The sequence below is a fragment of the Spermophilus citellus genome (assembly GCF_964194105.1).
Source record: "Spermophilus citellus genome assembly, chromosome: 18".
Classification (NCBI taxonomy): Eukaryota; Metazoa; Chordata; class Mammalia; order Rodentia; family Sciuridae; genus Spermophilus; species Spermophilus citellus.
The window spans coordinates 7,848,527-7,870,790 of NC_138200.1; the positions used below are offsets into that span (position 1 = coordinate 7,848,527).

Consider the following 22,264-nt stretch of genomic DNA (forward strand, 5'->3'; position numbering starts at 1 on the left):
TTCATCTGTCTGTCCCTTCAAAGAGGGGGAGGGGGGTACCTGAGTCAGAAAGCAACCCCTCCCTCCCCCGTCCTGCGTCTCCTGCCCCACTCCTGGGCTGGGGGGAGGCCAGGGTCGCGCGGGTCCCCATGGCTGGGGGCTGAGGGCCCGCCCCCCCTCCTCCCCAGCCGCCACCACCTCCACCTCCCTTCCATCCTCGACAAGATGCCTGCCCCTGGCGCCCTCATCCTCCTCGCGGCCGTCTCCGCCTCTGGCTGCCTGGCGTCCCCGGCCCATCCCGGTGAGTCTGTGCGGCCATCCGCCTGTCCAGCGGCCCCCACCCCCACCGCGGCCTCACTGCCTGCCCCGGGCCTGTCTGCGGGGCTCCGGCCGCATCACCTGTGCGTGTCTCTGCAGCCAAACTGGGCCTGGAACTGCCGCGGGGACGGTGTCTCTGTCAACAGGGCCTGGGGGAGGCAGGCTGGGGGCTGGGTGGGGAGAGGGGTCTGTTGGGCAACATGTGAGTATGTGTGCACGCATGTGTGTGTGCGGGTGTGTGCAGGGAGCTGGGAAGGACGGAGGCTCCGGGAGAATTGGGGCAGAGGGGACGAATACTATTTCGAAGGCGGACACAACACCGGAGGCTGTCTCTGGCTTTGGGGAGGACCCAGGTCTTGCGGAGTTCCCTTCTCGGGGGTTTGGTTTGGGGCTAGAGGACAAGTCTGTACTCCAAGCGTCCTTAAAAGAGACAGGTCTCAGCCCCCTTGACCGGGGCGGGGGTTATTCAGAATGGGGCAAGAATCTTCCACCAGCCTGCAGTTGGGGCTCATCCTCTTCCTTCAATGGGGGCTGGGGGGGGTGAAGCTGTCCGTAGGAGCGTATTTTAAATTCTGAGCATTCCAGGCCTCACTACTACTACTGCTTCCTTGAGTCCTCACTGTAATTCGCTCAAGTATGGGGTGAGGGGATGCGGTCGGGGGTCCCAGCTTGGGGCGAGAGGAAAGACCCCACCCCCAGCTCAACCACCTGGGAAGGCCTCAAACTACAATTCCCACAATGCCCTGGGTCATCCGGCTCCTCTGCCAAGGGACCCTAGTTGCAGAGCATCGTGGGAGTTGTAGTCCAAGACTGGCCGGGACGGGAGGGGCTTGGAATCCAGGAGCAAGAGGCTGGAAGCCGGAACCCCAGCCCAGACCTGTGCCCACAGATGGATTCGCCCTGGGCCGGGCCCCTCTGGCTCCTCCCTACGCCGTGGTCCTCATTTCCTGCTCCGGCCTGCTGGCCTTCATCTTCCTCCTCCTCACCTGTCTGTGCTGCAAAAGGGGCGATGTCGGTTTCAAGGTGAGGTGCCTGAAGGGATCAACCTGGGGAGGAAGGCCCAAGCCAAGCCTTTCCCCTCAAGCCAGATGACTGGTGGAGAAGGGATAGAAGTCCAACAGCCCACCCTGGCCTGAAGTTATGGCAAGACCTGGAACCCTGGGATCTGGAAATTGGGCTGGGATGGAGGATGGTTAAGAGAAGCCGGGAGACATACTGAGGAGAATGATTATGGTGCATCTCTCAGTCCTGCGTTCTCCTTCTCACCTCTCCTGGCTACAGGAGTTTGAGAACCCTGAAGGAGAGGACTGCTCTGGGGAGTACACTCCCCCAGCAGAGGAGACCTCCTCATCACAGTCGCTGCCTGATGTCTACATTCTCCCGCTGGCTGAGGTCTCCTTGCCAATGCCTGCCCCGCAGCCTTCACACTCAGGTACTGCTTCAGACCCAGACCAGGATGCCATGGTCCCAGAGGGCAGGGCCGAAGGCCCTGAGTGTCTTCCCTTCAGGGAAGCTAAGACTGGGAAGGCAGAGGTGAGAGCCCTAGGTTCTTGGAAGTAGCCTGTGGGGAGACAGATCATCCTGGTGGAAATCAGTGCTTACTCTAAAACCAGATTTGCAGATTCTTGTGGGACACTGGATGGTGAGATCAGCCTAGATCTCAACCTCAGAGGCAGCCAATGAGAGGCTGCCATCAAGTCATTGGAGCTTGGGATGCCAATGAAAAGGCTGATTGGATGCTGGAATCTTGTGGGCAGCCAATGAGGAGGCTGAGATCCTGTTATGGAATGTTAGAAGCAGCCAATGAAAAGAGATTGGTGTCTGCTATGACCCCAGTCCCCACTAAGTGTTTGGGGGGCGGGGAGGTGGCACCTGGGAGAGAAGAGAGGCTCAGGGGCCTCCCCATCCTACTCCTTCCCCAGACATGACCACCCCTTTGAGTCTTAGCCGCCAGCACCTCAGCTACCTGCAAGAGATTGGGAGTGGCTGGTTTGGGAAGGTGAGTGGGGCTTGGGTGGGAGGTAGGGTGTCCATACAGTCTTAGCCTGGCCTCTGTTCTGTGTCCATCCCCCTGCTCTCACCACTTCTCATCTGCCTCTTGCCTCCCCACCCTTCGCCCCCCAGCCTATCCATGCCCCTCCGTCCACCTCTCACCTGCATCCTCCTTCCCCATCGTCCACATCTGTCGGTCAGCGCCTCCCTCCTCACTCCATTGACCACTCTGCCTCACCACCTGGCTCTCCACGCGTCCGTCCGTCTGTCCATCCTTCCATCTATCCCTGCGTCCATCGGACCTTGGGCCCGTGAGTCTCTCACTCCGAATTGGGTAGGGGAGGGGCGGTGGATATGAAGTGGGGGCTGGACAGGAGTAGGGAATTGGGAGCCGTGGAGAGGCGTGCAGCCGCTGACTCGTGGTGCCCCTGGCCAGGTGATCCTGGGAGAGCTCTTCTCTGACTACACCCCAGCCCAGGTGGTGGTGAAGGAGCTCCGAGCCAGCGCAGGGCCGCTGGAGCAGCGCAAGTTCATCTCGGAAGCTCAACCTTACAGGTAGGGGAGGCTTCTCAGGATGGGGTTCTGGGAGCCCAGACTCTAGGTTTGCCCCTCAGAGAGGTCACATTTAGGAGTGGTGTTGCGATGGCAAAAGGTGCGACTTATGCAGTTGAGGGGCAGAAATAAAGAATGTTCATGCACTTCTGCCCTTTTCAATGCTTTACTCAAATCACTCAATACAATTTCACTCTGTATGTTCTTAATCAAGAAAATGATAATCCTTAATGCTGGGCACTGCAATAGACGTAGTCAATTCACAGCAATCAGTTCTAGATTAGTTCTAAGCACTGCAAACAGCACCTCAGCTACCTGCAAGGCTCAGGACAGACATTCCCTCTGAGTGCTAAGTTCAGGTGTCATCAGATCAGAAGTCCCAAGCCTTAGGCTTTAAGTCCAGCAGATGCCCACCACTCAGACTGCAGTGATCAGGTCGGGAACCAAGGCCGGCTTCTCCTGGGTGGAGCTGACGGCCAGCTGGGGAGCCGGTCATAGTCAAGAGGCTGCTGCAGAGTTTGAGAGCGGTGAGAACAACGCAGAGGATCAGGCAGATGAGAAGAGTGGGGTGTCAGCCCAGGTCCCCCTCAGGCTCTCAGGCTCATGTGCATCAGGGTCGGCTGGCTGAATGTCTCTGTTTGCTCCATCATTTATACTAAATTTGGGGGCTTCTGACCACTCCTCCAATCCCTATCAGCTGCTACTGGGTTTCTCAGTGACATCCTTAGTCCTGAGGTTAAAGCATCTGGTCTGGTGGCCCCGCCCTGATTTTCTTGCCTGTCCCTCTTATCAGGGTGAGGGCAATGTGACAGACACTTCACTCCGAGTTTGTCAGGGTGGGGAGAGGTGACTTGTTTGTGCCTGAGAGCCCTACTGGAGGGCCCCGTAGGTGTGCCTGGTGAGACTGCAGGTTTCAAACTGGAGTTTTAAAATGGAGTTGCTTAGGCTCAGGCCTAAGACCATCCTTACAAGCGGAAGGAACACAGTGTAGGGTCAAACTGGGTTCAGATCTCAGATCGAGTTCTTTCTGGCTGTGCAACTCCGAAAACTTCCCTCCAAAGCCTCAGGTTTTTCCTTGGACAGAGCTGGGGATATGAAGTATGATGGAGGTCAGGAGAGCATTGAAGCTTACCTAGAGGCCAACTCCTCCCCACTCTGAACCTCGGTATCTTCATCTGGCAAGGGAACCCAGGAACCCCTTATATCCTCATGAAGAGATCAGATGGGAAGACGTAAGATGACCTGTATTAAGTGCTGGGTACTTGACAGTGGTTCCCTTCCTAAGGCCCCTGCATGGGTAAGGAAGGACAGAGCCAGAATCACAGACCCCCAGCCCTGGGAAGGCCCCCATGTATCCACTGAGCAGCTCTGCCCTGCCCCCTTTTCCCCTGTTACTGTGAGGTCTGGGAAGAGAGACTCGGTGCCTCTCCTCTTTACCCCCCCCCCACTCTAAGGGCTCCTAGGATGAAGTCTGGGTAAACATTTGCCAGATAATTGTATTGTGAGGTACCAAGTTTCCTGTCACGGAAAGGGTGTGTGACAGAGATCACTTGGGAGGACGGCTGTAAAAGTGGGACTTACCCGGAGAGACACAGACCTTGGACTTTGGCTCTCCCTTGCTTCAAAACTGCTCATGATTGCCTGTTGCCCACAGGACAAGTCCCAGTCTTCCCTACAACCCCCAGGTCCTGCACAGTCTGAGCCTGTCCCCTTCCTGCCATCATCCCCTTGCCCAAGCCACTCCCTCCTCTTTACCAAGCCTCCCCCACAGCAGCCCCTTTCCCTGCGGCAGGAACATGGCTCCTTGCTCATGCACTCCCGACTTTGAACTGGGGGCTCCCTTTCCCTTCTCAGATCTCAGCTCTCAGAATCCTTCCCTCACTCTCCACAGGGACAGCCCTGGGGCGTCCCATCAAGTCACGTCAGGTGTATCCCACTTGGTCGTTAGTTTCTTTACTTGCTTATCACCCACCAGCCAAACGTGGCTGTTTACATTTAAGCTAAAGACAATGAAATCAAATCAGAAGCTCACTTTCCCAGCCACACTCAAGTTTCAAGTGCTCTATGAACATTTTGTCACATGAGCCTTCAACTAATTGGAGAGAAGGCACTATTCTCTAAGGTGGAGGAGGTGACAGGACACAGAGCTGCTTTTAGAATACAGGTGGTGGATGGCTGGGGCTTGGCCTCTGGCCCCAACAGCACCAAGTGACCCTTGCCCCCCACCAGGCCTTTCCATGTTTGTACCCCTGGCGGGACCCGGCTGCTAACCTGAAATACTTCACCCCCCCCCCCAGTTGCAGACCTCTGTGAAGGCCAAGTCCTTCACCAAGCACGTTTTTATGGAGCACCTTATTGGTCTGTGACTGGGGTCACAGTTGTGAGCAAACTGCCCCCATGTTCTTGCCCTGGAAGAGCTTACCTCACCAAGTGGAGGAGACACAAAAATAAGAACTAAATTTTAAGAAGGAAATCAGAGAATAAGTGGCATGAGGAAATAAGACAGTATGTGACAGAGACAGGTTACTTTGGACGGGAGCATCTGAGAGCCAGGCTTGACCGGAGGTACCAGCCATGCACAGCACTGTGGGGAGTGTCCCAGGCAGAGGGAACAGTAGATGCCAAGGTCGGGAGCCAGTGGCCCAGGAGCCACAGCTAGGACAGAGGGTGAAACACAGCCCAACGGGTTGAGATAAAATAAAAACTGCAGAAACAGCTGGGACCTTGCAGCGCAGACCAGCTCCCTGACCTCGTGAAATTCCTCTCCACAACCAGATGAGGGAGCCCCATCTTATAGGTGAGACAAATGAAGGCAGGGACTGGTGACAGGACTTGGCTGAGATGATACCCCTGGGAAAGTTGGAATCAGGATCAAACCGAGAGTGTGAGGGTGGAGGAAGGGCACTGGCCCAGCATGGGGGAGGGCGGTGAGGCTCCCTGGGAGACCGTGGAGAAGCTGGGGCCTGCAGAGGACTTTGAGGAAGCGGGGCATTCTCCAGAATTCTTAAGTGCCAAGGCTGGGAGCCTAAGCAGGGTCTGCCACCAAGTTTGGGAAGATATACACTGGGTGAAGAGGGGACAGGCCAGCTCTAGAGACAGAGGACACCAAAGAGCAGGGCTCTCTCAAGGGCGCTGGGAAGCCACAAAGCACTGTGAGCAGGTGAATGGCAGGTCGGGGACAAACTGAAGGGGAGGGACTGGAGGCAGGCCTGGAGACAGAGAGGCCCAGGCAGGAGGGTAGAGGCAAGAGGAGGCTGGGACTGAGGAGGAATGGGTCACTTCGGGGTCTGGCTTGGGCACTGCAGGCCAGTGAGGGAGAGCAGAGGGACTCTGAGTGGGGAAATAGACCAAAAAGGTTGCCCATGGGCTGGGGATATACTCAGTTGGTGGAGTGTTCGCCTCGCATGCACAAAGTCCTGGGTTCGATCCCCAGCACCACAAAAGAAAAGAGGTTGACTAGGTTGGGTGCTGCGGGGGAGCTGCGGTGGGAGGGAGGGCAGCTCCTCACCCGCAGCCTCCCCCACAGGAGCCTGCAGCACCCCAACGTCCTCCAGTGCCTGGGCCTCTGTGTGGAGACGCTGCCCTTCCTGCTGATCATGGAGTTCTGTCAACTGGTGAGGGTCGGGGTGGGGGCAAGACTCGGGAGCTAGAGGAGGGAGAGGTGGGGCAAACCGAGGACCCCTCCCCCCACTCTGTATCACCATCCCGAGGCGCCCGTGTGGCGGCGCCCCATTCTTGAGCTCGCTGTACGCATGCCTGCCCTGAAGCGGGGACACTGAGGTCGAGGGGCCGACCAGCCTCCTCCTTCGCTTCAGTAGCTGCACTGTTAGTGTCCTGGAGGGGCTGCTGTGCTGACCTGTTCCTGTCTCCCTTTCAGGGGGACCTGAAGCGTTACCTCCGGGCCCAGCGACCCCCCGAGGGCCTGTCCCCAGAGCTGCCCCCTCGAGATCTGCGCACACTGCAGAGGATGGGCCTGGAGATCGCCCGCGGGCTGGCGCACCTGCACTCCCACAACTACGTGCACAGGTGGGCCACGGGGGAGGAGCTAAAGGAGGGAGGTGTCTTGAGTGACGGGCACCCGGGGAAAGCCCGGGAGGCACAGTAGAAAGGGGAGTTGGGGAAGAGAAGGGGCGGGGCCGAGGGGAATGGGGAGGAGGCAGGGGGATGAGGAGGAGAGGAAGAGCCAGGAGAGGAAAGAGGGTGGTCCAGGGGACGGAGGGGCCAGGAGAGGAGGGGAAGAGCCAAAGGGGGAGGAGCCAGGGAGGGGCGGGGGGAGCCAAAACAGGAGGAATTAGGAGAGGGCGGGGCTAGCAGAGGAGGGGAGAGGCCCGGAGGGGAGGAACCAGGAGAGGAAAAGGAGGAGTTAGGGGAGAGGAGTGTTCAGAGGCAAAGCAACCTGGGCGAGGGAGTAAGGGGCGGAGTCAGAGGGAGAGTGGGCGTGGTCCTGCGCTCACTGGTCTCGCCCCGCCCCCAGCGACCTGGCCTTGCGCAACTGCCTGCTGACCTCCGACCTCACCGTGCGCATCGGAGATTATGGGCTGGCCCACAGCAACTACAAGGTGGGGGCGGCCCTCTGCCCGGGCGGGGGGGGGGGCGGCTCTGGGGGTGCCTTGACCCTCCTAACCCTGTCCCGGCCCCTCCCCGCCAGGAGGACTACTACCTGACCCCCGAGCGCCTGTGGATCCCCCTGCGCTGGGCAGCGCCCGAGCTCCTCGGGGAGCTGCACGGGACCTTCATGGTGGTGGACCAGAGTCGAGAGAGCAACATCTGGTAAGGGGCCTGGCTTTGGAGGGCAGGGAAGATGGAAGATCACTGGATGCCTCCCCTGGGGGAGGACCCCTGAGGGGCAGGGCTGCGCTGAGCCCTCTGTGCCTTCTGCTCCCTACAGGTCCCTGGGGGTGACCCTGTGGGAGCTGTTTGAGTTTGGGGCACAGCCCTACCGCCACCTGTCAGACGAGGAGGTCCTTGCCTTTGTTGTCCGCCAGCAGCACGTCAAGCTAGCCCGCCCCAGGCTCAAGCTGCCCTATGCCGACTACTGGTGAGGACCAGGCCCTGACTCCAGGCCCCTAGCCTTGCCTATGCCACCCAGGATGGTCTCAGCCCCTCCACCTCCTCCACACACCACCTACAATCTCACTTGTTCCCAAGAACAGAGAAGTGACCTCCTCACCCCCCTCGAGCCAGCATTTGCCACTTGGAGTGGGTAAACTGAGGCAGGAGGTGGCAGAGCTGGGGTTTGAACTGTGAATTCACTAAGACTCCTTCATGCCCAATTCCAGACTCAGCCCAGATGGAGACAGTGTCTTGGCTCCTTCTTCCCATTGACTTCACTGTCCCTCACTCTCTGGGACCCTGACCCACCTGGAGGCTTCAGGCCCACTCTTGGGGTCTCCGTCCCTGTCTGGGGGTCCCCCTGCTTACGCTTGCCTCTCTCTTTCCCTCCAGGTATGACATCCTGCAGTCCTGCTGGCGGCCACCTGCCCAGCGCCCCTCAGCCTCTGATCTCCAACTGCAGCTCACGTACCTGCTCTCTGAGCGCCCCCCCAGACCCCCACCTCCTCCACCCCCACCCCGAGATGGTCCCTTCCCCTGGCCCTGGCCGCCATCGCACAGTGCACCCCGCCCAGGGACCCTGTCCTCGCCGTTCCCCCTTCTGGATGGCTTCCCTGGGGCTGACCCTGATGATGTGCTCACGGTCACTGAGAGTAGCCGTGGCCTCAACCTTGAGTGCCTGTGGGAGAAGGCGAGGCGTGGGGCAGGCCGGGGTGGGGGGGCACCTCCCTGGCAGCCGGCGTCTGCACCCCCAGCCCCCCATGCCAACCCCTCCAACCCTTTCTATGAGGCACTGTCCACACCCAGTGTGCTGCCGGTCATCAGCGCCCGCAGCCCCTCGGTGAGCAGCGAGTACTACATCCGCCTGGAGGAGCATGGCTCCCCACCCGAGCCCCTCTTCCCCAACGACTGGGACCCCCTGGACCCAGGCGTGCCTGCCCCTCAGGCCCCTCAGGCCCCCTCCGAGGTACCCCAGCTGGTGTCCGAGACCTGGGCGTCCCCCCTCTTCCCTGCGCCCCGGCCCTTCCCGGCCCAGTCCTCAGCATCAGGCAGTTTCCTGCTGAGTGGCTGGGACCCCGAGGGCCGGGGCGCTGGGGAGACCCTGGCCGGAGACCCTGCCGAGGTGCTGGGGGAGCGGGGCACTGCCCCATGGGCCGACGAGGAGGAGGAGGAAGAGGAGGGCAGCTCCCCCGGCGAAGACAGCAGCAGCCTCGGGGGTGGCCCCAGCCGCAGGGGCCCCCTGCCTTGCCCCCTGTGCAGCCGCGAGGGGGCCTGCTCCTGCCTGCCACTGGAGCGGGGAGACGCCGTGGCTGGCTGGGGGGGCCACCCTGCCCTTGGCTGTCCCCACCCCCCCGAGGACGACTCGTCCTTGCGGGCAGAGCGGGGTTCCCTGGCCGACCTGCCCCTGGCCCCCCCCACCTCAGCCCCCCCCGAGTTTCTGGACCCCCTCATGGGGGCCGCAGCACCCCAGTACCCCGGGCGGGGGCCACCTCCCGCTCCCCCCCCCCCACCGCCACCTCCCCGGGCCTCCACGGAACCGGCCCCGTCCCCCGACCCCCCGTCGGCCGTGGCCAGTCCAGGCTCAGGCCTGTCGTCTCCGGGCCCCAAGCCGGGGGACAGCGGCTACGAGACCGAGACCCCTTTTTCCCCCGAGGGAGCCTTCCCAGGTGGGGGGGCGGCCGAGGAGGAAGGGGTCCCTCGGCCGCGGGCTCCCCCCGAGCCACCCGACCCAGGAGCGCCCCGGCCACCCCCAGACCCGGGTCCCCACCCACCCCCAGGGAACCGGGAGAAGCCAACTTTCGTAGTTCAAGTGAGCACCGAGCAGCTACTGATGTCCCTGCGGGAGGATGTGACAAGGAACCTCCTAGGGGACAAGGGGGTGACATCCCGGGAGACAGGACCCAGGAAGGCGGGGAGAGGCCCCGGGAACAGAGAGAAAGTCCCAGGCCTGAACAGGGACCTGACAGTCCTGGGCGGCGGGAAGAAAGCCCCAAACCTGAGCCTCCCCGTGAACGGGGTGACAGTGTTGGAGAACGGGGATCAGAGAGCCCTGGGCATCGAGGAGAAGGCGGCGGAGAATGGGGGCCTGGAGTCCCCAGAGAGAGAAGAGAAAGTGCTGGAGAATGGGGACCTGACACCCCCAAGGAAGGAGGAGAAAGCCTTGGAGAATGGGGAGCTGAGGTCCCCAGAGGCCGGGGAGAAGCTGCTGGTGAATGGGGGACTGGTGTCCCCAAAGAGCGAGGAGATGATGTCAGAGAATGGGAGCCTGAGCTTCCCCAGGAACACGGAGAGACCACCAGAGACTGGGCCTTGGAGAGCCCCAGGGCCCTGGGAGAAGACGCTCGAGAGTGGGGGTCCAGCCTCCACGATCGGGGAGCCAGCCCCAGAGACCTCACTGGAGAAAGCCCTCATACCCGGCGAGGTGGCCTTGCCCCAGAACGGCTTGGAGACAGCCCCTGGCCCCCTTGGCCCAGCCCCCAAGAGCGGGACACTGGAACCCGGGACGGAGAGGAGAGCCCACGAGACTGGGGGGGTGCAGAGAGCCCCCGGGGCTGGGAGGCTGGACCTCGGGAGTGGGGGCCAAGCCCCAGTGGGCATGGGGATGGCCCCCGGCGGCGGCCCCGGAAGCGGCGCGGACGCAAAGGCCGGATGGGTAGACAGCACGAGGCCACAGCCATTGCCACCGCTGCCACTGGAGGCCCAGCTGAGGAGGCCGGAGCCAGCGCCCCAGAGATCCAAGCCGGAGGTGGCCCCCGAGGGAGAACTCGGGGTCCCAGACAGCAGGGCCGCCGGAGACACGGCACCCAGCGGAGACGGGGACCCCCCCAAGCCCGAGAGGAAGGGCCCCGAGATGCCACGACTGTTCTTGGACTTGGGACCCCCTCAGGGGAACAGCGAGCAGATCAAAGGTGAGGGGTTTGTGGGGAGTCTGAGGGCCACTCCTTCCAGGGTGCGAGGTGCAGGGGGCTCCTGGTCAGGAGCGGCAGGCCCGGCTGGCTTGGTGAACGCAGACCCTGGAGCCACTGCTGGGCTCAGATCCTGCTTGTTCCCTTGCTCGTGGCTGTCTTGGGCAAATGTCCAGACGGCGCTGCCCCGCCTCACTGTGTGGTTGTAAGGGCTGAGCCAGGAGTCCATAGCACTCATCCAGTGTCGGGACTCAGTCCCAGCTGTCACTGCAGTCCAGTTAGACCAGGGGTCTCAAGGTCAGATGCCCACAGGGCCCCATGCTTAGGGCAATGGCAAAGTGGGCTAGGGGACTGAAGAGGGGTTGGGAGCCAGTGCCTTGTCTCGAGGAGATGCCACCCTCAGGAAGCTTACCTGGGGTTGCTCCAGCTGCTACTCTCCCCTTTTAAACTAGAGCGCTGGGGTTTTATTAATGATGCTGACCAATCTCAAGGGGGACAGTCAGCCTGCACACACACACACACACACACACACACACACACACACACACGGCCTGTGATCTCTGACAGTAGGCTAAGTTGTCTCTGGGCATACCAGGACCTAGGGGCACTGTGAGCTGAGGGCAGGGAACACCTGAGTGGTGAATGTTGATGGGACACAGGAAGCTTCTTGTCACATGGAGGGCTGTTAAAAGAAGATAAACAGGAAAAATAAGCAGCCCTATCTAGATGTGGACATAGGGACAGTCTCAGCCTCTGGGAGGCCAGATTGCTGATGTGGGAGTTCTAAGGGCCTGGCCTGTTTTACACTGGTGGTCCCCCAGCCACACTGAAGAAGGGTCCCCTGTGGCTGCGTGGGCAAGGGTCTGGAGGGGGTAGCACACAGGCCTTTCCTTCCGCAAGGCCTGTGGTGTCACACACTGCCACCTCCTTGGGGTGGTTGTGAGCAGCATGAAAATGTTGGGGATTAGCAGCTGAGATTCCTCAGCGGATCTGGGTTGGGCTCAGTTGCTGGGTGAGGAGAAGCTGGAATTGGCTTCCTTTTCTCCACCAGTGAACTCTGTTCACCCTTCAAGACCCTACCCCAAATTCCCCTTCCCTGGGAAGGCTTCCTGATTTCTAAAGGCTGTCACCTGTCCTTCCTCTGGGTACCCATGGCCCCTTAGAGTGCTCTCTCTGCAGCAGCCCTCCCCCAACCCCATCACCCTGAGATGGTTGGTCATGGAAGACCTCAGTAAGATGACTTCTGGGCAGTTGTGAAGGAAGGAGGGAGTGAGCCAAGGGGACCCCTGAAGGAAGGGTGTCCAGGTAGAGGGCATCAAGCGGACACTAGTCGGGCATGTTTAGAGAACTGTAAAAGATCAGTGAAAGGTAACAGAGAGTAGGAAAGTAACTGAGTCCACACCCATCCTTCTCCCACCCCATTCCTGGCCCACCTCTTATCCCCAGCAGTGCCCACCCTACCCCCATCCCAGGGCCTGGCACATAGTTCATCTTTGGAGGAATGAGTTGCCCCTGTTCATTTGCTGGTGAGCAAACTCTGTTTGCTCAGAGAGGTGGACCTTCTTATTCAGGAAAACTGGCAAGGGAGCAAGTTAGGCTAAGTCTTCCCTCTCAGCAGACTGAGCCTGGAAAGTCTTAGAACAAAGGGCTTAGAGAAGGGACTTGTAGACACCCAGCTTTGGCAATCAAGGGCCACAGGGGGGAAGTACTTTGCTCACTGTCAAACAACAGGGAACATCATTCATTAATCCCACAAATATTGACTGAGTACTTCTATATGCTCAGGGCCTGGGGATGTGCCACAAATGAGCCCAGCTCAAGTGTCTGTCCGGTGGCGAGGCAAACACTGACCACAATGCTACAGAAACATAGTTACATGCTGAGAAAATCTGTTGGGAGGGAGAGGGGGCCCAGGTATGGGACCCAGCAGGTGTTTCTGACCCAAAGCCCAGAGCTGGAGGAGGAGCAGGATTTGAGCTAGAAAAGGGATTTCCAGGCAGGTGGCCCTGCACCTACAATGGCTCAGAGGTGGAAAGAAGGGGGCGGGCATGTGGCTGGACTAAGAATGAATGCGACAGAGGTGAGAGGTAAGCCAGACCAGGCATTCTAGCCTGCCTAGCCGTGGAGACAAGCTGGGGCTTTATGCTCTGGGTTCTGGGGGGCCATGGGGAGAGTAAGCAAAGGAGTGGGGTCGAGCTCTTTCTCACCCTGCGTGGAGACAGCCTCGGTGCACCCCTTCAGTTCAGGGCAGAGGCGGAAGACCAAGGCCTGCACTATGCCCAGGGCTTACCCCAGGACACAGCTGGGTGGGAGGGCCTGCCTCAGTTTACCTAGGACAGGCGCTTACCTGCTCTCTCCCCTCGCAGCCAAGCTCTCGCGGCTCTCGCTGGCGCTACCGCCGCTCACGCTCACGCCGTTCCCGGGGCCGGGCCCGCGTCGGCCCCCGTGGGAGGGCGCGGACGTCGGGGCGGCTGGCGGGGAGGCCGGCGGGGCGGGGGCGCCGGGGCCGGCGGAGGACGGGGAGGACGAGGACGAGGACGAGGAGGAGGACGAGGAGGCGGGCGCGGCGGCGGGGCAGCGGGGCTCCGGGAGGACGCGGGCAGCCCCGGTGCCCGTCGTGGTGAGCAGCGCCGACGCGGACGCGGCCCGCCCGCTGCGGGGGCTGCTCAAGTCTCCGCGCGGGGCCGACGAGTCCGAGGACAGCGAGCTGGAGAGGAAACGCAAGATGGTCTCCTTCCACGGGGACGTGACCGTCTACCTCTTCGACCAGGTGGGTATCCTCAAAGGTCGCGGGTAGCCTGGGACCGGTCTGCAGGGAGGCAGAACTCTGGTGGGGCGGTGCTGACCAGAGGGGGCGGGGCCTGAAGAGAGGCCCAGCCTCTGGGGCGGAGGCTGACCGTAGGGGGCATGGCTTATAGGATTATAGTATGGGGCGGAGCCTGGGGCTGGTCAAGGGATGGGGCAGGTCTAGAAAGGCAGGATGAGACCTAGCAATGGGGCGGGACTGTGAGGATGGGGCGGGATCTGAGTTGGGGGTGGGGTCAGCCTGAAGGGAGGCCAGACCTCGACTGGGGCGGGGTTAGAAGTGGTGGACCAGCGAGGGTGGAATCTGGAAGGAGGCCTGGTCTAGAGAGGGTCGTGGTGGGCGTGACCTAGATGGGACAGGGTTCGAGGGGGCGGGGCCTGGAGGGTGGGAAGGTACCTGAGAGCAACTGGTCAGGAAATGAGGTGAGACTGGGAAAATGAGACGTGGGAATGGGAAGGGGTTAAGGGGGTGGGCGAATTCTAGAGAGGGAGTTGGAACTGGACTGAGGGGGAGACCTGTGGTGTGGAGGGATATGGAGAGCTTAGAGAGGCCTGCAGAATGTGAGCGGATCTGGAAGAAAAGGGAAGAACTTGGTAGAGGAACCTGGAGAGGCTAAGCAGAAAGTATTGAGCAGATGGGGGCGTGGCCTAGGGGTGGGGACGGAGACTAGTGCAGTTTGGACTAGGCTGACTCAGGGTGGCTGAGATCTTAACCAGGTGGGACTTAAGATTTGGGGTAGGATCAGGAATGGGAGGAACTAATGACTGGCGGGTCATAGAGAGATGGGTTGAGGATCTTGTTAAAAGGAACAGAGGGGGCTGGGACTGGGGCTCAGCGGCAGCGCACTTGCCTGGCATGTGTGAGGTACAGGGTTCGATTCTCAGCACCGCCTATAAGTAAGTAAAATAAAAGTCCATCAACAACTAAAAAAAAATTTTTTTTTTTTAATAAGAAGCCTGTCTGTAATCCCAGTTGCTTGGGAGGCTGAGGCAGGAGCATTGCAAGTTCAAGGCTAGCCCAGCAACTTGGCGAGACCTGTCTCAAATTTTTTTTTTTTTTTTTTTAATTTAAAAGGGTTGGGGATGTAGCTCAGTTGTTCCTAGTTTAGAAGATAAAGAGGAAGGGCGTGGTGGTTGTGCTCATGGACTGAGGGCCTGTCTGGACAAACCTGGGTCAGGGCTGAGGTCATAAGATGAACGAGAACAGAGTCAAGAGCTGGAGCCAGCCCACTTTTTTATCCCCCCCCAAAAGACTGGAACTTGGAGGGCTGGGTTGGGGCCACTTCTGAAGGCGGGGCTTAGGGGCGGGATCATCACCTCCTGGAGCTGGATGTGAACAGGGTGGGGTAGTTCTGGGGTACAAAATTGGACGCCTGCGACCTAAATCTGGGAGATAGGTGGGCCGGGGAAGATGGAGTGGGGCTCACGGAGATGGTTTTGTGTTGGGGCCACGCGGGAAGCAGAGCCGTGAGAAGCAGGAGAGTTGTCCTGCGGAGGCTACGTAGATGTCCTGGGCGGGGCTTAGCTGTGGGCAGGGCTCGCAGGCAGGTAAGGCGCCTCGGGCAGACGGGGGTCCCAGCAGCCTTTTCATAGAGTACGAGTCGGTGACAACTCGGGACACCTGAAGCCCCGGAAACGTCAGCGGGGCTGGTGGCTGGTTAGGGATGCGGTGGGTGGGATGTGACGATCGTGCCCTCTCGGGTGCCCTCATCTGCCTCCTCAGGAGACGCCAACCAACGAGCTGAGCGTCCAGGGCCCCTCCGAGGGGGACACGGACCCGTCAACGCCCCCAGCGCCCCCGACGCCTCCCCACCCCGCCACCCCCGGAGATGGGTTTCCCAGCAACGACAGCGGCTTTGGTGAGGGGCGGGGCGCGGAGGGCGGGGTGGGGCGGGGCGCGGAGTGGGGCGGGGCGCGGAGGGCGGGGTCGGGCGGGGCGCGGAGGGCGGGGTCGGGCGGGGCGAGGGGCGGGAACCGGGGAGACCCCGCGGAGTCTGAGGGCTGGCGGCTCTCTCTCTTCCCCCAGGAGGCAGTTTCGAGTGGGCGGAGGATTTCCCCCTCCTCCCCCCACCAGGCCCCCCCCTGTGCTTCTCCCGCTTCTCCGTCTCGCCTGCGCTGGAGACCCCGGGGCCGCCCGCCCGGGCCCCCGACGCCCGGCCCGCAGGTACAGTGCTCCAGGCCCCGGCCTGCCCTCCGCGGTCTCTGTCCGCACGTTTCCCCGCACCTTGCTCATCCCTGGATTTACCTGCGTCTGTCTCTTCCTTAGTCCCTCTCAGTCACCACGACACCCACTCAGCTGTGGGACGAGTCAGACAGTCCGGCAGACGGTCTTGGGCACTCAAGCCCCCTCCCTGAGCCGGAGATTCCCTTTCTCTGAGGATCACTCACACACACACACACACACACACACACACACACACTCTTGCCCATCTTTGCCCCACCTCTTGGCTCCAACTCCTGCCTGGCACCTGCTGGATCTGGATTCCACTCCGCTGGTGGAGGCATGTTGGTCAGGCAGCGAGCTCCACGCTGGGTAGTAAGGACTGCAGCAGAGAGGAGGTGGCCAGGGAGGCCCACCGCAGTGATGGCAGCTGCTGCTGCAACTACTGTCATATAGACCTCATTGTGCATGCGGCGTTTAACCCACTAGTCCTCACCGTGATCCCATGGGGTCAATTCTATTCTTGTCCCCATTCTACAATAGGGAAAACTGAGGCACAGAAAGGAGTGAGGGTCTGGGATTCGAACCCCCATCGTTGGCCTGAGTCCACGCCTTCTCCAGTATGCATGATTTGTCAGGCTCTTTTCCTGGGCCATTTCACACATTCTATATCGCCCATTCTCAGACTGTCTTGGGAGAAGATGGGGCATCCTTAGTTGATAACTGCGGGAAGCCAAGGCTAGTGAGAGGGCACCCGCAAGTCTGGCTGGCAGGACGGATGCTGGACTGGTCTCTCTGCTGCCCTCTGCTGCCGATCCAGAGAACATCCCAGGATGCCCGTGGCCTGGTGTTCAAAAACAGCTGAGAATGTGCAAGATGAAACTGGGCCTTTTCAGAGAAGGTTCCATTACTGCTCCCCCAAATATTGCCCGAGTCCAAAAGTTGGCCCCACCATTTCTCAGCTGTAGAACTTAGGGCAAGTCACTTTCCCTCTCTGTGCTTTAGTTTCCTCATCTCTAGAATGCGGGTGATAATTAATAGCATCTCCTAAGGCAGTTGAGGGCGTTAAACGGTTTGATCCTGTGTGAGGAGCAGGAAGCCTGACTGTAGCAGTGGTCACTAACCGCCAGCTGTCATTGCCTTAACTAGGTGGACGTTCACTGAGTGCCCTGTGTGCGGGCTGTGTGGGCTGGGGGGACTCAGTGCAGACCAAGAACCTCAACACTGGCTGTGCACCTGGCTGTGCACCCCAACACTGCCTCAGAGTCACAGAGAAAGCAAATGACAAGAGGAAAGGGCTTTGTCTTCCCAGTAGCTGTGTCACTTGACCAGAGACTTGAAGGGCTGGTTGTCATTAACTGGGTGAAAGGGAAGGGGACAGCATGCTAGGGCCATGAGTCGGGGAACAGCTTGCAGAAAGGGCCAGAGGCAGGAGAGAGCTTGGCCGGTTCCTGGAACAGAAGGGAGGCCAGCATGGCCGAGGTGAGAGGGGCAGGGCAGACCACGGAGGCCTGCTGTGGACTGAGTCTGGGACCCCATCCTGGGGATGCTAGGGAGCCATGGAAGGCTGTAGGGAGGGGAGGGCTGGGCCAGCATTGGGTATAGGAAAGACTCTGGGGCCAGGAGGAGTCCACAGATGGGAGAGAGTGGAAACTAGGTGGAGGGGAGAGGCTGGGGCAGGCATCCAGGAGAGGAGCTGGTGAGCGGGGACCACAGGGAGGAGGGGCAGGGCAGAGTCAAGGGCAGAGCAGACAGGGCTGGGCTGACTCTTGGCTGCATTCGCAGGCCTCACCCCAAATGTCACTTCCTCCCTGATACCCCCATCTCAGGGCTCCCATGAGGAGAGGTGGGATAGGTCCAGGGCACAGGGACACCAGCCAAATGATGAGTCAGGGCTGAGGCCAGCAGGGCCAGTCAGCGAGGGTGACCTCACCTTTAGTCACTGGAAATCGAGACGGAGAGCCCAGTCGTGCAAAACCCCAAATCCCTGTACTCAGTTGACAGATATTCCCAGTGCAGCCTGGGCTGGGAAGCTGCTGAGCCCCGGGCCATGGCGGGGCCCACAGCGGGCACCCCCTCTGTGCTCAGTGCCACTCTGCCCACTTCGGCATTTCCTGGGTGCTGAGTGATGCCACATGCCCCAGGTCTCCCTACTCTTTTGTAAAGGAGCTAGAGCTGGGCATGGTGGCACACGCCTATGATCTCAGCAACTTGGCTGAGGCAGGAAAATCACAAGTTCAAAGCCAGCCTCAGTAACTTAGTGAGACCCTCAGCAACTTAGTGAGAACCTGTCTCAAGAAAGGGCTGGGGATATAATTCTGGTTAATTCCCCTGGGTTCGATTCCTAGTACCAAAGTAAAGGAGTGTGGGGCCGTATTTCCCATTTAAAGAAGAAAGCAGAGGACAGGGAGCGCAGAGTGGGAGTGAGTCCCCAGGGAGATGCCTGCAGTGGAGTGTGTGCGGGCTGGCAGTAGCCCTTGGTGAGACCCTTCACATGCTGGCCTTAGCTCTGTGGATCTGTGGGCCGGACAAGGCTTTTGTGTGGCTGGGAGTGACCAGAGGATTGGTATTGGGAAAGTTTGGCCGGAGGTTCCTGGGGAGAGACTTTTCCATGGGGAAGGAGGGAACTTTTGATAGGCTGGAGACACTGACCACTGTGGTGGTCTTCACTGGTCTTACTTCTGCTGTAGAGGGGCAAGGAGACAGAAAGTTCTTCCACAATGACTGGGATGGCCCTGGAGTGAGAAATGTGAAAAAAAAATATTCAGAGGGAAGCAAGTGACCAATTACCCCAGCGGGTAACTACTTGACCCAAAATGGATGGGCAAGGCCTCTGAGGGGCACATTGTGTGAGGGCCTGAGCTACATGGGAAGAGCGTTCAGAGCAGCAGGGACAGCAGAAGCAAAGGCCTTGGGGTCAAGGCTCTGCTTAGAACATCAGAGGAATAGCGAGGAGGCCAGTGTGTGGCACACAGGGGAAGTGGGGTAGTGAGGACAGAGGTGGGGACTCCCTCAGTTTTGTGTTCAATTTGAGTTGGAGGCCATGAGCCTGTCCTCCTGTAATTCCATTTCTCTTTCCTCTCTCTCTATCCTCAGGCCCCGTGGAGAACTGATTCCTCAAAGACCTGACCCCCCTGCACCCCCAGAAGAGGGTTTGAGAGTAGAATCCTCTGTGGACGAGGGAGCCACTGCCACCACGGCAGACGCCGACTCCGGGGAGGTCCCTGAGGTTGGGCCCTCCCCCTCCCCCACCATGTGCCAAACGGGAGGCCCCGGCCCCCCACCCCCCAGCCCTCCGGACGGCTCCCCTGACCCCCCAGACCCCCTCGGTGCCAAATGAGGCAGGAAGCCCCCATCCCTTCCTGGAGAGCCGCCTTTCTCGGAACTGAACTGAACTCTTTTGGGCCTGGCGCCCCTGGGCACAGCGAAGGTCCCACCTCGCCCACTCCCAGCCCCATGCAGGGGCCGCAGGCTTTGGGGACCTGGACCCCCCATCTCGCGCCTCCCTTCCCCTCCCCAGCCTGGCCCCTGGAGGGGCCTCTGGTTCCAACCTTCGCGTGGCATTTTCACATTATTTAAAAAAGATAAAAACAACTTTTTGGAGGAACGTGGAGCCTGTGTGTGCTTGGGAGGTGGACGTGGGGAGGGAGGACACGTGGAGCCGGTGCTGTAGAGGACACCGTTCTCGCGGCCCCCATCGGGCAGATGGGACACCGAAGCTCCCCGCAGCACCCAGGCCCATGCAGCAGAGGGGCCTCCTGTGCTTCTCTCCATCCCTGCCGGAGTCTGGTGGGTGCCAGGCCCAACTTCGGCTGCAGCCTCACCCGATCCATCATTCAAGAAGCCATGAGGAGTCAGCGAGGGTTGGGAGCCACATTTCCACCTTCCCCACCAGGTGGCCTGCAGGAGTGGCCAGAAGCTGCCCCAGGGCCAGGGCTGGGAAATGACCTGCTGACGCCCACACTGGACATGACCCAGATGACTTCTCAGATCACTGCTGCCTGTGCTTAAACATCAGAGTCAACCTCCCTCCCACAGAGGCTCTGCCTCAGTTCATCCTTTTTTTCTTTTTTTAATTTTGAGACAGGGTCTCACTCGGTTGCCCAGGCTGGCCTTGAACTTTGGATCCTCCTACCCCAGTCTCCAGAGTCCCTGGATTACAGGTGTGTGCCACCACACCGGGCCCAGTGTACCCATTTCTGCATGTGACTGTCCACTTCCCAGACACTCTTCTCCTGTCCAAGCACAGTTCCTGGGTTTTGGCCCAGTGCTCCCCACCCGCCTGGTGTTTTCCCATCTCTCCATCCGGGTCCTGCGCAGCCTCCCACTCACTCACTGTCTAATGCTGTTTGTTTCTTTGTCTGAGTTCCCGTCCCTGCCTTCTCCTCTCTGGGTCTCCCTGTCATCTCTCCCTGTGTCGATTATGTCTTTCTGTCTCCTTCCCTTCATTTCTCCTGTTTCTGCCTCCATCTCTGTCCGTTTCCCTGTGACTGGAGCTGTCTCTGTATCTCTGATCTCTTGGCCCCGGGCTGTCCCCCGTCACCTTGAGACCAGGTTTACTAGCATATTGAAGGGAGGTAATTTGGATGAGGGAAGAGAGAAGGGGCAAGGGTGGGTGCCATAGACACTGGCTTAGGAATGAAGGTGGTGAAGGTATTGGGGTCAAATGAAAGAAAGTCCTGGGGCTTGGAGGATGGAGAGGATGAGGGTTTTTCCTCTTCCCCTAACTGCTACTGCCTGTGCCCGTATGGTGTTGCTGGGGGGGGGGGGGGGGCGTGGCTGCATGGCCTCAACCATGGAGGCCCCAGGGAGGAAGGCTGGGCCCTGGAGCCCTGGGTCTGAGGGAGGAGGGACATATTAGTTCACTAGAACTAACATAACAAGTATCTCAAAATTTGGTGGCTTAAACCACAGAAATTCATCATCTCACAGTTTTGGAGGCTAGAGGTCCAAGATCAATGCCAGAGGGTTGTTTACTTCTGAGGACTGTGATGAAGATCTGCGGCATAACTTTCCAAACCTGGCTCTTGGTGGTCACTAGACATTTTTGGGTTCTGTTTGTAAATACCTTCCTCTCCACATGACAGTGTGTCCTTTCATCTAAATTGCTCTTTTCTATAAGGACACCATTCATATTGGATTAGGGCCCAAAGTAATGACTTCATCTTTAATTATATTTGCAATAACCCTATTTCCAAATAAGATCACATTCTGAGATTCCAGGGGATATCAACTTAGAATTTTTGGAAGGTCACAATTCATCCTATAAAAGGGGGGTTAGCAGTTTGGAGTCCTGAATGAGGAAGGAACTGGAACCCAGAGTCCTCAGTCCTTGGGAAAAGATGGATCTGGACAAAACTGAAGGACGATTTTTGGCCTGGCTTGAATGTTGCTCAGGCATCTCCAGCTTAATTCAGTCAAATCTGATGTATTGACCACCCCCACCTCCCGAAAAAAAAAATTCCCTTTGGACCCTCACAGCCAATGGTATTGCCATTCACTGATGACCAGCCTTCAAACGGTGCTGGTGGCTTGTCTTCCAAAACCTCTGTCCTGGTCCACTTTTCCACCTCCACAGCCACACTGGCTGGCACTTGGGAACCTCACTGCTTTTCTCTCACCTCCCTGTTGAACTCCAGATTATTCTCCGTGCAGCAGCCAGGGGGCCCTCCACAACCTCAATCACACTCCTGCCCAGGTCCTTGGGTGGCTTACCATCCTGTTAAGAAGGCATTCAAAGTCCCCGTCTTGGCTGACAAGGGCCCACATGGCCAGCCCACACCTTCCCTCTGCCTTCCTCCCACAGTCGCCAACTTCCAGACACACCTTCCTGCCATCAATCACCCCAGCAAGCCAATCCCCTGCGGACCTCTGCGCATGTCCTCCCATCTCTAGGGCCACCGATTCTCCACACGGTAGCACACGGTACCCATGGGTTCATGCTACAACAGGGGGCACCATGAATGACAGTGATGGGACCCTCTGTTTACTCAGGGAACTCATTTCTCAGGACATGCTTGTGTCGATAACCCCATTTCCCTGGAACCTTTGGAAGAACTTGGGGATTCCATTGAGCATCAGCTCTTAGGGTGGGATTGTAAAACGGTCAGGGCTTTCCCCACCAGATAGGTAACCACACAGCAGCCTGGATCTCCGCCAGGGGCGGGCAGCACATAGCTCACTGGGAAGGGGCCGCCTTCTTGGGTAGCCTTGTAGTTACATCGCTCCGGAGCCCTTGGCGCTGGCGGGTGCCAGTAGCCAAGGGCGGGGCCGGGACCGACCAGAGATTCGGTACATTCCCCATCCAAGCACTCCACCATTGGGGGACCGGAGCTTCCAGCTCAGCGTACATTAGGAACTACAACTCCCAGCAGGCCCCGCGGCGGCAGCCTCGCTCCCAGGGGAAAACACTACGGAGGGCCTGCGGGGAGTGGTAGTTTCCTACGCTAAGGAACACTCAGCTCCCCGGGCGGGTGTGGGCGGGACAATGGAGTCTCCC

The 22,264-nt window shown here is 59.4% G+C and overlaps 1 protein-coding gene across 1 annotated transcript; it reads left to right on the plus strand.

Annotated features, from left to right (window-relative positions):
- Nucleotides 1-204: 204 nt before the first annotated feature.
- Nucleotides 205-16,032, plus strand: LMTK3 (lemur tyrosine kinase 3; the record flags this gene model as incomplete). Its single annotated transcript, XM_081273677.1, has 15 exons — nt 205-280; nt 1,187-1,320; nt 1,579-1,729; nt 2,220-2,296; nt 2,574-2,600; nt 2,726-2,844; nt 6,368-6,455; nt 6,719-6,867; nt 7,316-7,400; nt 7,490-7,611; nt 7,730-7,879; nt 8,287-10,802; nt 13,166-13,569; nt 15,328-15,463; nt 15,631-16,032. The coding sequence occupies 15 exons, from the start codon at nt 205-207 to the stop codon at nt 15,957-15,959; spliced, it is 4,563 nt and encodes a 1,520-aa protein (XP_081129803.1). The 3' UTR covers nt 15,960-16,032.
- Nucleotides 16,033-22,264: the final 6,232 nt, after the last annotated feature.